The sequence below is a fragment of the Prionailurus viverrinus genome, chromosome D1 (genome assembly GCF_022837055.1).
Source record: "Prionailurus viverrinus isolate Anna chromosome D1, UM_Priviv_1.0, whole genome shotgun sequence".
In the NCBI taxonomy this organism is placed as follows: domain Eukaryota; kingdom Metazoa; phylum Chordata; class Mammalia; order Carnivora; family Felidae; genus Prionailurus; species Prionailurus viverrinus.
Genome location: NC_062570.1, coordinates 110,286,521 through 110,302,214, shown reverse-complemented (window position 1 = coordinate 110,302,214; position 15,694 = coordinate 110,286,521). Strand labels below are relative to the sequence as shown.

General features: G+C 55.7%; 1 protein-coding gene across 5 annotated transcripts in view; it reads left to right on the top strand.

Moving 5' to 3' along the window:
* The first annotated feature begins 264 nt into the window (after positions 1 to 264).
* The window catches only part of INCENP (inner centromere protein), a 29,607-nt gene continuing 14,177 nt past the window's right edge, over positions 265 to 15,694 (top strand). Inside the window, exons 1-8 of one of the 5 annotated variants that reach the window (XM_047879068.1) lie at positions 265 to 422; positions 4,300 to 4,450; positions 4,845 to 4,958; positions 5,815 to 6,617; positions 13,070 to 13,121; positions 13,928 to 13,985; positions 14,088 to 14,205; positions 15,342 to 15,393. In XM_047879068.1, the coding sequence (XP_047735024.1) occupies positions 4,311 to 4,450; positions 4,845 to 4,958; positions 5,815 to 6,617; positions 13,070 to 13,121; positions 13,928 to 13,985; positions 14,088 to 14,205; positions 15,342 to 15,393 (1,337 nt within the window). In that variant the 5' untranslated portion in view covers positions 265 to 422; positions 4,300 to 4,310. Of the gene's footprint in view, positions 423 to 3,805; positions 3,875 to 4,299; positions 4,451 to 4,844; positions 4,959 to 5,814; positions 6,618 to 13,069; positions 13,122 to 13,927; positions 13,986 to 14,087; positions 14,206 to 15,341; positions 15,394 to 15,694 lie in introns of those variants that run through there. The other 4 variants (XM_047879066.1, XM_047879067.1, XM_047879069.1 and 1 more) reach the window with 4 other exon arrangements.

Sequence of the window (15,694 nt, the reverse complement as noted above, 5' to 3'; positions counted from 1 at the left end):
TGCTGGGGCTTGTAGTTCCGGCGTGAGAGGCGCTGGGCGCGCATTCCCCACCCAGGGCGACTTCCTCTGTCTGCCGCCTGCCGCCGCTCCCGGAAGCTGAGCGGGTTAAAGTTTCAACGCTTCCTTTCCCCGCCTCTTAGTCCCGCAGACTGCCAACCCGAGTAGCTAATAGGCGGCCGGGCTGGAGCTTTCTCTTCTCTGATTGGCCTAGAGTTTTGTAGCGTCGAGACAAACTTACTGGGGATTGGTCGAGTCTTCAGTTTTGAAATTCGTAGGTTTCGCCGCGCTGTAGCGCCCCATCGCTTCTCCGAAGTGGTGAGCCCTGGAGATCCGGAGCCGAGGGTCTGGGTCCGCGGGAGGCTCTGCTGGGGTGGCCGCCGGACTTGGATCAGAGAAGCACTTAGGAGACGCGGTGCAGTCGAGTGAGTGCGCGCGGGGCGGCCGGCGGGGCTGGGGGTGGTTGGCGAGCTTTTACCCTCCCGCCAACTCTGGACTGGGGGCGTGACACCCCCGGCCCTTTGCCCCGCGGCCTGGGAATGGACGGGTCACCTCTTCCAAGTGGTGACCTGCCTTGGTCCTGGGGCCTGAGGTGACCCCTTATCCTCCACCTAGGTCACGAGGTTCCGAAAACGTAATCCCCCGCGCCCACCTCCCGGGTGCCTAGCATCCTGTTTTGTGCTAGGAAGCCCTTTGTTGACCTGGACGCGCAGGGAGCGCACACCAACCGGGAATTATGCCCGATGACATTTCTGTACAGTTAACCCACGCTCCACACTTCCCCCCCGAGCTGAGCAACGTTTTAAATTGACCATTTCCGGAGGCCAGTGTTGCCCCTTATTTTGTCCCTCCCCAGGGACGTTCACCGTCAGCGGTTCAGTACCATCCGGCGGCCGTGGCCTTTCCTGTAGGCCTTACCTTTCAGAGACTGAAATCGAGGAGGTGATATCCCTTGTGGTTAAGAGCACAGTTTAAATCCAGGCCCCGCCCCTGACATACTGGGTGACTTCGACTTAACTTCTCTTTGTCTCAGTTTCCTCATTTGCACATAGGTATCCTCGAGGTTGTAGTGAGAGTTAAATGGGATGATGCCCCACCTGAGTATGGAGACAGGACTCCGTGGAACAGCTGTTTATGATCATGACCATTTGTCACTAAGGTGTGGTAGACGGTTAAGTCTCCGACTTCCTGCACCTCAAAAAACAGGCATTGCAAAGGAGGCCGGTGGAGCCTCTGGTCTGGTGTAGGGTATGAGGGAAGTATTTGGGGAGGAAAGTGAGCTCCTTTCTCCCTTGGTGGGATGTTGGGTGTTCCTGGTTTGTGCACACAGGTTCTTAGATTGGCCGGAGATTTTTTTGCTGTTCGTTCTTTACAGGAGCCTCCTTGATATGCGGATCCCTCCTTTCTCAGTCACCTCTTTTCTAACTTACGGTGATCGTTTTTATTGTATTTGTTCATGTTTTATTTATTTTTGAGAGAGAGAGCTGCCCGTGCACATGAGCAGGGGAGGGGCGGGGGGAGACAGAGGATCTGAAGCAGGCTCGGCACTGACAGCACAGAGCCTGATGTGGGGCTCGAACTCACAAACCATGAGACCATGATCTGAGCCGAAGTGGGTCGCTCAACAGACTGACCCAGGTGGCCCAGTGACCCTTTTCAAATAGCCAAGCTGAGGTCTCTAAGGACAAACTTCCCCATGGAAGAAGCCCAAACACTTTTTTGCACTTTGCAAAAGAAGCTCTCATCAACTTTGCTGTTTTGAACAAATACTTAAAGGAAAGAAAGATAGCAGTTGTTGCTTGTTGTAGCTCTTTAGTGAACCTTGGTCTGGGTTTTGGCTTCCTTAAAACACTTTTCTCTTTCCTGGCCTCCAGCTGGGGTCCCGCACTTTGCCAGGGCTGAGCTCCGGGACAGAGCGGCGGGGTGGGGTGGGGTGGGGGGAGCGATGGCAGCAGAGAGGCCATGCCCGTGATTGGCTGGCTTCAGAGCTGTCTCTGTCCAAAGCTTCTGCCGCCCTGCCCAACTGGCCCTGCCCCAATTAGCGCTGTTCCTGTCATCTAACCTGTGTATGGCATGCCCTAACGTGTATAGAATGAACTCTTTTGGTGTCCTTGTGTGTATGCCTGGGAGAAGTACCTGTAGGATGTTTATTTCTAGGTGTAGAGTTGACAGATGGAATTGATTTCATTTAACAAGTATTCCTCTCATGCCAGGCACTGTGCCAGGCTCTGGGCTTTCAGTTGCAAGCAAAACAGACCAGGGTTTGCCCTCAGAGAGCAAATGTTTAGTGGGCAGAGACAGGCTGTAAGCAAAGAGATACACAGTCCCCCAAGTGCTATGCACAGAATTGAAATTGACGGATGGGATGGTGAGTTGCTGAGATCCAGGTGACGAGTAAGCTGTGCAATTAGGAGACAGAAGCTTCCAGATACAGGGCAGACGTTGGCTTGAGGAACAAAGGCTAGTGTGCCCTGGAAATCAGGCCTCCAGAAGTCTTGTGAAGCTGCCACAGGACCTGGTATTAAGCTCTATAAGGTGGCAAGGGATCAGTGACTTAGCTCCTCCTTCCAGGAGCTTCCATCTTAGGTGAGAGGCTGAGCTCTGTCAGCCTGGTTCTTGATTTTCAGGGTGTAGGCCAGGGTGGTGGGTCACTGCCAGGGCATAAGATATGCAATCTGTTATTATGGCTGATGACACATATCCATTCCCCTGTGGGGATATTTACTGAGCCCCTGCTGTGACTGTAATGAATACTTCTTCCTCTGGGGGTGGGGTGGGGGCTTCAATGATGATTTTATAACAACAGCCTTAAGGAGGATGCATGAGTTGCTGGTTTGGGGTTTTTTTGTTTTTATTTTATTTTTTTCATGTTTATTATTTTTGAGAGAGACAGAGACAGAGAGCAAGCAGGGAAGGGGCAGAGAGAGAGGGAGACACAGAATCCGAAGCAGGCTCCAGGCTCTGAGCTGTCGGCACAGAGCCCGATGCGGGGCTCGAACTCACAGACCGCGAGATCATGACCTGAGCTGTAGTCGGCCTCCCGGCCAACTGAGCCACCCAGGCGCCCCTGTGTTTTTGTTTTTTCAGAGGACATTGGTTTTGGGGCCCCTGGGTGGCTCAGTTGGTTAAGCGTCCGACTTTGGCTTGGGTCATGATCTCACTGTCTATGAGTATTGAGCCCGAGCATCGTCAGGCTCTGTGCTGACAGCTCAGAGCCTTGGAGCCTGCTTCGGATTCTGTGTCTCCCTCTCTCTCTCTGCCTCTCCCTGGCTCACCCTCTTGTCTCTCTCTCAAGAATACATAAACGTTGGGGCGCCTGGGTGGCGCAGTCGGTTAAGCGTCCGACTTCAGCCAGGTCACGATCTCGCGGTCCGTGAGTTCGAGCCCCGCGTCAGGCTCTGGGCTGATGGCTCAGAGCCTGGAGCCTGTTTCCGATTCTGTTCCCTCTCTCTCTGCCCCTCCCCCGTTCATGCTCTGTCTCTCTCTGTCCCAAAAATAAATAAACGTTGAAAAAAAAAAATTAAAAAAAAAAAAAAAAAAAGAATACATAAACGTTAAAAAAAAAAAAAAGAAAGGAGGATGTTGGGTTTGTAGATTTTGTATTCTCTTAAAAATAAGACATTGCTTATCTACTTCCCTCTGCTCTCTCATCCATTTCTAAGACCTTTCAGCTCAAGGGAGAGGGTTGTGGGGACTCTTAGGAGACGAGCGTGTCTCTAGACCCCTGCTTTCTTACCGACTCCTTTGGAATGCAGAACCCTGTGTTCACTGGCCTCTTGAAGGAGCAGTTGGAACCCATGTTCTTTGGCCTGATGCGAGGGGTCAGCTTGTGTGTAGCTCAGGGTGGCTGTGTCTGGCCTTTGCCCACCCCACACAGGTAGTAAGAGGAGAACCCACAGGCCTGTGTTTGGGCAGGTAGAGAGGGGTCCTGTGCCGGCTGCAGCTTCTCCCTGATCCAGGAGAGCAGGTGGCCATGTCTTGTCATTTTAAGCCCCCGAAAAGGCCACTTGTAAGGACTGTTGCTACCAGAATTGGCTGGGAAGTGTGGACTTCTGGGGGCAGCGTGCTGTGGGTGGGCGACGAGCATTTTCTTTTTTGCAAAACTGACTGCCGGTGGGTTGGCATTTGGAATTCTGCATCTCTGGGTGGAGGGGAGGGGCTGTGGGCAGGAAGAGGCTCTGATTCAGGTACTGGGTGGTTGTGGTCGTCGGCGATGGGCGCTGCGGCCCGGCAGGCCCTTCCCCTGTGCCAGGTTCCAGCCCCCAGCCCTGAGCCCTTGTGCCTCTTGTCTGCTTTCACCAGACAGAGCCACCATGGGGTCCACAGCCCCGGGGCCCATTCACCTGCTGGAGCTGTGTGACCAGAAGCTCATGGAGTTTATCTGCAATGTGGACAATAAGGACTTGGTGTGGCTCGAAGAGATTGAGGAGGAGGCCCAACGCATGTTCACCAGGTAAAGGCAGGGCCGAGCTGGCAGGGGGCGCGGTGGGGACACAGCAGCCTGCTTCCCCACCTGACTTGCAAGACAGACAGGCTGCCGGGCTTTCCCCCAGAGTGCCTGGTGCTAGGGGCCGCCCTCACGTGATGGGAAGGGGAAGGAGAGGTGCTGAGCTGGCCCTCGGGGTGGCGCTGCGGACCCTTGCCTGGTAGCCTTGCTCCCCTCTGCGTCTCCGGGAGGAAGCCCTGCAGGCCTGGCACGGGGCTTCCACGTGGCCTAGGAGACCTTGGTGCTGGTCATCCGAGCTTGACTTGTCACTGCCAGGAAAGGGCTGGGGCCAGGCTGGGTTGGGGAAGTGGGCTGGCGGTTCCTGGGCAGCCATGAACATCACTTGCCTCGTACCAAACAGTGAATTCAGCAAGGAGCCCGAGCTGATGCCCAAAACACCTTCTCAGAAGAACCGACGGAAGAAGAGACGGGTTTCTTACATTCAGGATGAAAACAGAGACCCCATCCGGAAAAGGTGGGAGGAGGGTCAACTAGGCCTGTTGGGTCTGGAGGCTTGGAGCCCGCCAGGAGACTTAGATCCGCAGGGGTTAACTGGGAGCAGAGGCCGGCGGGAGCAGTAGTGGGTACCCTGTGGGCCGTGCTGAGGGGTGAAATGCCCCAAGGAAACAAAGTGTGACCCAGGACCGTGGAGTCCAGAGTGTGTGTGTGTGTGTGTGTGTGTGTGTGTGTGTGTGTGTGCGTGTGTGTGTGCATGTTCATGTATGTGTGTTTGGGCCTTGGAGTTGGGAAGGATTTTTCAGAGGTGGGAGAAGAAAGAGAATCCATCCTTCCGTGTGGGTCAAAGCAGCCAGAGGTATGGACCAGGGGCTCTGCCTGTTGCTGCACTTGATAACGTCCATGGAAATGGCCGTGGGCTGCCGTGTACTGGAGGAAACAGGCTGGGTCTTGGGGTCAGGGGGTCCAGGGTACGCATTCTAGCTCTGCCCCTACACAGCTGGATGTCCTCGGGTTCATTATCTACCTCTAAGCCTTAGTTTCCTCATCTCTAAGGTGAGGAGGATGGTCCCTGCCTCTCAGGGCCACCTTGTGGAGTAGAGCCTCCTTGGCACAGTGTGACCTCAATCAGCGGGAAGTTTGTAATGACTTTAGTCTTCCCAGCAGTTCTGTGAGGTCTGGTAATATCCCAGTTTATAGGTGAGGAGGCTCAGGCTAAGAGAGGAGCTGCCACGGGTCTCGGCTGGTATTCTGCCTCCAAGCCCTCCGGTTCCTACTTCCTGTAAGCTCCTGGGGAGCTGGTGCCCCCTGCTGGATTTTCGGGGGGTACCCCTTGCCCCGTTGGGTTGTCTCAGCCTCTGCTCTGCTGCCTCCAGCAGGTTGTCCCGCAGAAGGACCCGGAGCAGCCAGCTGAGCTCCCGGCACCTCCGCAGCAAGGACAAGGTGGAGAAGCTGGCCACGGTGGTCGGGGAGAACGGCTCCGTCCTGCGGCGGGTGACCCGTGCTGCGGCCGCGGCGGCAGCAGCCACCGCAGCATTGGCTGCTCCTTCGCCCACCCCCGAGTCTCCCACAGTGCTGGCCAAAGAGCCTGAAAATAGCCTGGCCCAGGGCCCGCTGGTGCCTGTGGTGGAGATCGGCGTCAGCGAGCGCCAGAGTGCGGAGCTGCACCTGGGCCGGCTCAAGTCGGCCCGGGCTCCTTCCCCGACTCCGTCCCTTGTAGCCACGGCTCCCGCCTCCCACAGCATCTTGATATCCGATGAGGAATCAACACCCCAGAAGCCGGAGACTGGGAGACTGGCGTCTGTCACCGTGAGCTCCCTGATGGCTACACCCCAGGACCCCAAGGGCCGAGGGGGCGGAGCCAGCCGGTCCGCCTCCAAGCTCAGGATTGCGCAGGCCTCCCCCGGCCCGCAGGATTTGGCGGGCTCTCCGGCCTCGCCGTGGCAGGAGCGGGTGCTGGCTCCCATCCTGCCCGATAACTGCTCCACGCCCACGGGCGCCCACATAGACCCGCAATCCGTGCGGCGCAGCCTGATTGCCCCGTCCTCCCCGGGCCGCCAGGTCTCGCTGGCCCAGAAGTACTCCCTGGTGGCCAAACAGGAGAAGCCAGTCCGCAGGTCAAGCAGAAGGATTGGCAAGAAAGCCACTGAAGAGCCAGCTGCCTCCGCCCGTATCATCTGTGAGTCTGGGGGCCCAACAGGAGGTAGGGGTGTGGTGAATGGTCCTTGGTGCCTGGCTTAGCTGGAGTGGCTCCGGGGAACCATCTAGCAAGGAGCTGTCCCTAGAACTTTTTGCGATGGGGTAAATGTGCCATATCTATGCTGCCCTATCTCAAGACCACCGCTAGCCGCGTGTGGCTGTTGAGCCCCCAAATGTGGCTCGCGTGATGGAGGAACTGAATTTTTTAGAGTTATTACATTTTACTGAGTTTAGATTTAAACTAGTGGCTATCGTATTGGACAGCGCAAATCTGGCCCAACCCTCTTATTTTACAAATTAGGAAACCGAGGTCTAGGGAGATTGGCCACAGTGTGGTTAATGGCCGTGCTGAGGCTCAGACCGAGGCCTTTTACCCAGGGCCAGCGTGTCTGGCTTTCTTCCTGCAGAGGCTCACGGACATTGGCCGCGTTTGTGGCCTCCTGATAGCAAACTGCTGTGCTGGGGATATTGCGGGGAAGAGATGTAGATTGTCATGGCAGCAGGCTCCTTTAGGGACAGAGAACTGGATTTAGTGCCAGCTCAGCAATTCGCCTGCCCTGTGACCTTGAGCAGGTTACAGAAAATTCTTTGTGTGGGCCTCAGCTGTTACGTGAGCCATTTTTGTCATCCTCTGGTCCCAGCTCAGGGGACCGTGGTTGCGGTGGGAGCAGGTGCGATGAGCCACGGAGGAGGATAGGCAGCTCTAAGAGTCAGGGCTGGCTGTGTGGAGGAGGTGGGGTCTGAGCCGGGAGGCTTTCGAAGAAGGATGGCTGGGCTTTCGGCAGGTGGAAAAATTGTGGGGAAAGGTATCCCTGGCCGAGGGAACAGCTTGTGCGAAGACCCAGAGGAATGAAATGGCAAGAGATAGGGTCTCTTGGGCTCATGTGCCGTACAAGGGGCTTGGGCTTGACCCCACTGATGCAGAGGATGTGGCCCCTTGATGGTCGTTGAAAGGTCCCTGGCACTGTGGGGAAAACGGCCAAAAGGAAGGGAGAGAAGGAGGCAGGGAGACCAGGGAGGAGGCTGTCTCCAGGGTCCAGCCAGAGGACAGTGAGGCAGTGGGGCTGTTGGAGAAGAAGGTCCAGGTTTTAAGTTAGTGGCTATTAGAACAGTAGGCAACATCTGCCTGGCACTTCCAAGATTTATAAAACACTAGGTTCTCATTTGGCCCTTGCGAAACACTGTTAGCCTGTTAGCATTTCCTCACTTGACAGAGGAGGAAGCTGAAGCTTACAGTGGCCACTGGATTTGTAACATTGGGAAACCGGGGCTTGAGCCCCACGATTCATCCTTTCCGGGGTGGCCGGCTGCTTGCTGAGGAGGCCTTGTGGGGAACCCTGGAGTGGGGCTTGGTCCAGTGGGTAAGGACACCTCCCCTCGCCAGATTTCATCCCCACCTGGGGAAGGGCTTGCTCTGGGTCATGGGGCTTGAGGACATGCAGTCCGGGCATCTGGCACACGGGCCATTTTTGGATGCTCAACATGGCTGAGATATTTCTGACTTGCCTTGGTGGTTACCTCAGGCCTGAATCTGATCCTTGGAGAGTGTGACGGAGCAGGTCAGCCTGGAGCTCCGGAAGGAGGGCGGGGGAGAGACTCTAGACAAGTCTGTCTCACTCCCAGGCCAGGGCTCATCCACCTTGAGGTGGAGGGAAGAGGGAAACTGCGGGGGCGGGGGGAAACAGTAAAACATGGCGATTAAGCCCTGGAGTCACACACAGCCTCCGTGACCTTGGGCACACCTTTCTCTGGACCTTGTTTTTCCCATCTGTTAAATGGTGATAACACCTGCCTTGAATATGGGTCGAGAGCCCATCTTAATGCTTGGATGTGGCACAGGCTCAGTCTTAAATTTTTTTTTTTTTTTCAACGTTTATTTATTTTTGGGACAGAGAGAGACAGAGCATGAACGGGGGAGGGGCAGAGAGAGAGGGAGACACAGAATCGGAAACAGGCTCCAGGCTCCGAGCCATCAGCCCAGAGCCCGACGCGGGGCTCGAACTCCCGGACCGCGAGATCGTGACCTGGCTGAAGTCGGACGCCCAACCGACTGCGCCACCCAGGTGCCCCCAGGCTCAGTCTTAAAAGGTACCCCAAGAAGCCTGTGTTCCCGAAGCTCAGTCTGGTTGTGGCCAGGCTGCCCCTGAACTGAATCGAGCCGCAGGGTGTTTAACCGTGGGGGAGAGAGGCTTCCCGGAGGCCTTCCTGACGCCCAGGTTCCGAGGGCTTGGCTGGCCGGGCAAACTCGGAAGCGGGGTCTTAGTTTGGGTTCCCCCCGGAGCAGCCTCGATGTCAGGATTTGAGTGCAACTTGTTCATTTTGGAGGAGCAGGAAATGCCTGCAGCGGGGTTGTGGGGAAGCGAGACCGGGAAGGCCTGGCGCTGCCGGGGAACCTCCGGAAGTCGGTGTGGAGCACTGCGGCGAGGGGCTGCTGGGAAGGGGCGCTGATGCCCCCGCATTCCTGGCCTGGCGCATGTTGGCCGGTGGGAGCCACTGGGCGGAGAAATGGTGCCGCGGTGGGAGGACAGGTGGGCCCGGAAGCGGCTAGACGGAAGCCGCTTCAGGGTTTTTGGAGGGTCCTGCTGTTCAGGAGGGGCTCCTCTTTGGGGTTCCCCGGCCACCTCTGCATTGGGGAGCCGCCCATCCGGCCCTCTGCCAGGCCTCACGCCATCTCCCTTGCCCCCACCCTGGGCCCGAGGCCCGAATGGCACGCAGATGGCACTTGACATTCCAGTGGAATAGTTGTGTGGTCACACGGGCCTCTCTTCATCCCTCTGCTCCCTCAGCGGCCAGCACGGAGCTGGGGTGGGCCGTGAGGGGAGCCTTTCTGGCTATTGGCCCCCCGCCAGTGGGAGCAGGCACCTCCCTTGATTGTAGGCCTGGACCCAAACTGCCCCCTCCCGCCGGTTCAGGCCTGGCTTCCCCCGACCCCCGGAAGCAGGGTCCTGCTGCTGTTCCCTCTGGGCCTCGTGGTTTGCTGCTCCAGCCCCTTGTTCATCTTCCCTCCTTCCCTTAGACCCTTGGGCCCCAGCCGGCCTCGCCCCAGCTGCCTCTCAGCCTCACCTCGCAAACTCCCCCCGCCCCCCTTCCTGCCTCATGGCCTTCTGCCTAGACCAGCTCTCAACCTTCTGTCTCAGCACCTGCTCCCAGTCCTAAAAATTGTTGAAGACCCCAAAGAGCTCTTGATTGTGAGGGTTCTAGACACTGATAGTTCACTGTATTAGAAATTAAAACTGAGGGGCGCCCGGGCGGCTCAGTTTGTTAAGCATCCGTCACTCGATCTCGGCTCAGGTCTCGATCTCAAGGTCGTGAGTTCAAGCCTTGTGTTGGGCTCTGCCCTGAGCGAGGAGCCTACTTTAAAAAAATATTTAAAACAAATTTTTTAATGTGTTTTTAATTTATTTTTGAGAGACAGAGAGTGAGTGGGGGAGGCTCAGAGAGAGAGGGAGACACAGAATCCTAAGCCGGCTCCAGGCTCTGAGCCGTCAGCACAGAGCCTGACAGGGGTTCAAACTCACAAACCATGAGATCATGACCTAAGCCGATGTTGGACGCTTAACCAACTGAGCCACCCAGACGCCCCTAAAAAAATACTAATAAAAATTTTCAGTATTATCTAATTTTATTTTCTCTAGTAATATTATTTTGATATTAAAGATTAAGAGTATTGGGGCGCCTGGGTGGCTCAGTCGGTTAAGCGTCCGACTTCAGCTCAGGTCATGAGCTCACAGTTCGTGGGTTCGAGCCCCACATCGGGCTCTGTGCTGACAGCTTGGAGCCTGGAGCCTGCCTCGGATTCTGTGTCTCCCTCTCTCTCTGCCCTTCCCTGCTCGCACTGTCTGTCTGTCTGTCTGTGTCTCTCTCTCAAAAATGAATAAACATTCAAAAAAAAAGATTAAAAGTATTATTTAATACTCTGATATAAAAAAACAACACACCTATTATCTATCAACGTTAGATTTTTAAAAAACTTTTAATGTTTATTATTTATTTTTGAGAGATAGAGACAGAGCACAAGCAGGGGAGGGGCAGAGAGAGAGGGAGACACAGAATCCGAAACAGGCTCCAGGCTCCGAGCTGTCAGCCCAGAGCCCGACGCGGGGCTCGAACCCACGGACCATGAGATCATGACCTGAGCCAAAGTTGGACGCTTATCTGACTGAGCCACCCAGGCGTCCCTACTTTTTTGTGTGTGTTTTGTTTTGTTTTTATTATGACAAAAATACTTCTTTTCCCAAACAAAACTGTAGTGAGGAGGCTGCTACTCTTCTACGTCTTGCAGATGTTTTTAACGTGTGGCTTGAAAGAGACAGCGGATTCTGCACTCCCTGTGTTGCGTTGTGTTGTTTCGGTTAAAGCATATGAAGAAAACTTGGCCTCACACAGATACGTCGTTGGAAAAGAAAGGAGTACTTTAAACGTCTTTTTGGATAATTGCGCATATTCGTTTTTTTTTTTTTTTTTCCAGATAATTCGTGCCTACTCAACACCACCAGTGGTAGCTTCTTAAAGGCTCATTGCAGGGTGGAATCAGAAACTATCACTGGTCCCACCTGGGACCGTCTTGCACTTTTCTTTTTTTTAGTTTTTCCATGTTTACTTATTTATTTTTGGAAGAGAGAGAGAGAGAAAGCAGGGGGAGGGGCAGAAAGAGGGGGAGAGAGAGAATCCCAAGGAGGCTCCGTGCTGTGAGTGCAGAGCCCGATGTGAGGCTTAAACTCACAAACTGTGAGATCACGACCTGAGTGGGAATCAAGAGGCGCAGGCTTAACCTACCGAGCCACCCAGCCACCCCTCTTGCACTTTGAATGGAACTTTTCTCCACGTGCAGTTTTGTAGCATCATGCCTTGATCGTTTGGAAAATGCTATCTCACTGAGTTATGCACATCTGCCTAATGTCGACACCCTTCATCATCTATTTTTTAAAAGGAGCACATTTGTTTTCCCATCTCATCAGAAAAGTCTGTAGGTATTAGGAAGCCACGAAGCTTCTGGCCATGTATACATAGTTTTCGAAATTCTATTTTGGGGCGGGAAATCATTTTTTAATTATTGATAGCAGATATTCATGGTTCTTTTTTAAAAATGTTTATTTTTGAGAGAGAAAGTGAGTGCAAGAGGGACAGAGAGAGAGAGAGGAAGACAGAGGGTCTGAAGTGGGCTCCATGCTGTCAGCAGAGAGCCCATTGTGGGACTCAAACCCCCGAACCGTGAGATCATGACCTGAGCTGAAGCCGGATGCTTAACTGACTGAGCTCCCCAGGCCCCCCCTTATTCGTTGTTTTTAGGTGACCACTAACTTTGTTCATTTTTAAAGAAAATGTCTACCAAATATCCAAGATTGAATAGCTATGGTTTGTCAGTTGCCTTTTCAATTAAAAATCGTTCCATGAAAAAACCGGCTAGTTGAGCTGGGAATTCAAACATGAGCGCTGTTCAGAGATAGGACTATATAGCAGAGGGCGCCGCACATACTTTCCACTCTACCACACAGAGGGTACTTAAGTTTAGATTTAATAAAATTCATAGTTTTTACTCTTTCATCAAGGACATTCTTAAGTGAATTTGGACTTTTCTGTGCCGAGCGTGGGGTCCAGTCTGGTTTCACAACCTGTTTGGTGCTCAGACTCTCACCTAGCACTGCTTCATTGCTTTTGCGCTCTCAGGGCAAAGCACAGCACAGAGGGGGAAATTACGTTTTCGTGTTGGGGTGGAAATGGTTAAGACCTCATCGATCCCCTGATTGGGCACTTGACTCTCAGGAGTCTGAAAATAGCCTTTGGGAACAATTGGCCTGGAGGTCCTTCTCTCTCTCTCAACTCTTCCCCCTTTGTCTGTGACCGTCTTTTCCTTCACGTCCCAGCCTCCAGACCAGTTCGGCTCCCCGTAGCCTTTCAAAATCTTCTGCTCTTTTCTGTCATCACACATACCACGTGTCTTTTACAGGATTATTGGATGGTTATGTAGGCTACATAGTGGCTCTCTTGGTCTTTCTCACTGTTGGGTCCCCAGGGCCTCAGGGCCTGGTACATAGCAGGCCCTCAAAGAATAATTGTTGCATGAATAAGCTGCTTTGTGTTGGACCCCATGCTGGATGTTGGGGATCTGGAGGCAGACATGGTTCCTCTTCCCAAGGTATTCCCGGCCCGGTGAAGGAGCCAAGGTGTGCTCTCAGATGGGCCCAGGTTGCCAGCTAGGGAATAGGAGACATAAAACCAACAGCTCTATCGAGGATGCTAGGAGCAGAGGGAATTTGCTCAGGCAGGCAGGGTCTCTGTACCCGGTGAAGGGAAGGGTGGTCTCTGGGGAGGAGAGGTCTGGCTGTAGATGAAGAGTGGCCAAGCTCCAACCAGCACATGGCTCCCGGCACCACTAGCAGTGACACCTGGCCAGTTTCTGAGGCATCATCCATTCCTTTGTTTTCCCCTCAGGTCACAGTTACCTGGAGAGGCTCCTGAATATTGAGGTGCCCCAGAAAGTTGGGTGAGTTCAGTTCCTGGGTCTGGGGAACCTTTCCAGGGCTGGGCAGGGCACATGGATTCCTGTCTAGGTGAGTCCCAGGAGTGGAAGCATTTCCCGTGCCCCAGCATTCCCTCTTTGTGGGGACTGCCTGGTCCTGCGGCCACCCCTCCCCCCATTCTAACCAGGCAGCAAACGACACAGGCGTCAGCTCTGGCCTGGCCTTGACTCTTCCAAGCTTTACCCTAGGGTGTGGGCTCCATGGGAGTCCAATCCAGAGGCCTGCTGCGAACTTGAGGAGCCACGTGCCTATTGTGGTGGAAAGGGGGCGGCAGTGCTCCCTGCTCCCCACTCCCCAATCACACCCTAGCACCGCTTTTCCTTGAGGCCACATCTTGCCATCACTAAAACTAGGGTCCTCCTGCCCCTGCTTTGGGGCAGAGGGTCAGAGCTTGAGGTGGGGAGACAGGGAAACCGGGTAGGCATGCTGGCTTTGCTGGCCCTCCCGCGAATGGAGAGCAGGCCTCACAAGGGACCAGAGACAGTGACCCATGGGGGCGCAAGGGGTCGGGGTGGAGCCGGCAAACGGCTGACATGCCGAACCAAGCCCTGATGGGGGGAGTGCCACCGAATTCAGAAGCTGACCTCCCTTGTCTGCCCAGGCCGCAGACGCTCCAGGGAGCCCCTGGCTCTGGCTGCTGTCCTCTTGTCCCGGGTGGCGCTGTGGGTTTGTGACCCAGACCAGGGCGTCTGACGGGTGGGGAGGTGCTCCTGTGAGGAGGACTCAGGCTGGCTGGGCGGGTCCCACATACCTCTTGCTCTGCTTTCAGCCCTGAGCAGAAGCGGCCCAGCGAGGAGGCCGAGCCTGCACAGGCGGCTGAGCCAGAGGTAAGGCGAGCAGGCCAGGGAGGGGAGGGCTCAAGGGCCCCTGAGGCCCAGGTGCAGACCCCAAAGCCTCAGTTCCTCCCCCCCACCCCCCGCTTCCCCCAGGGCCCCAAGCAAGACAGGAGTACCCTGTGGCCCCGCAGTGCCACCAAGATCGCCATTAGCACACCTGGCTCGCAGCCTGTGGCTGGTGGCCAGGAGACGCCCTCCAAAGGGCGGCAAGGTGAGTCTTCCTGCCGTGTGCAGATACCCAGGGTCGTGCTGGCCTTGGTGGCCTTGACCTGACTTTCTTTTGGGGGAGAGGGAGGCCCATTTCCTGGGCTCTCCAGCCAGAGGTAAGCGAGACCCGGGGGGGGGGGGGGCGTGGATCTTTGGGTCTGCAGGTTTCATTGCCCACCTTTTGGTCGGAGCTGTCGCCGAGTGCCACGTGAGTGGCCGAGGCCGGTTGGTGTGTGAAGTCGGGTGAGGTGAGGGTGGGGCGCTTGAACTGGGGTAGTGACTGAATGCGCCAGGTCGCAGACTTGGACCCCTCCCCGGGGGGGCAGGGGGAGGAGGTCTGTGCTGGGGTGTGAACACCTGGCCTCGTGTGATGTCTCTGCCGCTGGCTCACTTCTCACCTTCGTGGGTCCCTGGTGTGAAGAGAGCAGGAGAGCTACGGGCTCTGGCACTCCCAGGCCGCCAGGGGTGGCCCAGCATCTGGCTCACGTCTCCTCAGTGGGAAGAGCACTGTGGCCGTGAGGTCTTGGTCCACAGCTTCCCCAGCTTTGGGATGGAGTCAGCGACAAGGGCCGCTCCAGCGCCGTAGCCCACGGGCGAGCTGCAAGGTCCCTGCAAGGTTAAACGGCTAGGGGCGAACTGGTGCTTCCCCCGAGCAGTGAAGCAAAACAGACTGACCCCATGCCCCATGTGTGGACCCTGTACAGGAAGCCCTCCCCTCCTCCTGTCATGGCAGCCTCAGCTGATAGGCCTGGAGGGGTGGGATTTTGAAGCCTGTTGAGAGGTCTGTTAGAGTCTACAGTTTTCCGGGCTTCTGCTCCTGAAATGTGCCCCCTAGCTGTCAGTGTTAGAGGTGGGGCGGGACACGGTGGGGCCACCTCAGTGGGATCGTCCTCCTGTTCTCATCCCAGAGGCCAGGCATGGGGGTGAGGGGTCCACGGGCTGGGGATCGTATGCTGGGCTCCGGACTTCCACAGATTTCTCAAGGCCGATTGGTGCTAAGGCTGATGGCTTCTGCCGCTGGCCACCCTGGGATCTGCCAGGAAGAGAGCCTTCCCCCCGCCATGGCTGCCGCTGGAGGACACTTTCCCCCGACTCCTCCGAGCTGTTCCTGCGGCCTCACCAAAATTCCTCTCTTCACAGAGCCCAAGACTGACCAAGCAGATGGCCCCAAGGAGCCACCCCAGAGTGTCAGGTTTGCATCCGGGTAGGGGCGTATAGGCGACTCTTCTGAGGGGCCCAGTGGGGGATGAACGTCAGGTCCTTGTTCGGTGGTGGGGTGGGGAGGTGGGAATGTGGTCAGGGGCGGGGCCTAGTGCTGGAGGTGGCTCGCCGCTATGAGACAAAGCGGGCCTGGGAGTGGGTGACCAGATCCTAGGCCCCACCCTCTGCATCCTCCTGGCCGTGTGACCTAGGACTGGTCACTTGGTCAGGAAGGCCCCACCTCTGCAGCGCCTCTCAGTCTGGTGCCCTATGAGCTGGGCCCAGTTCTGTTC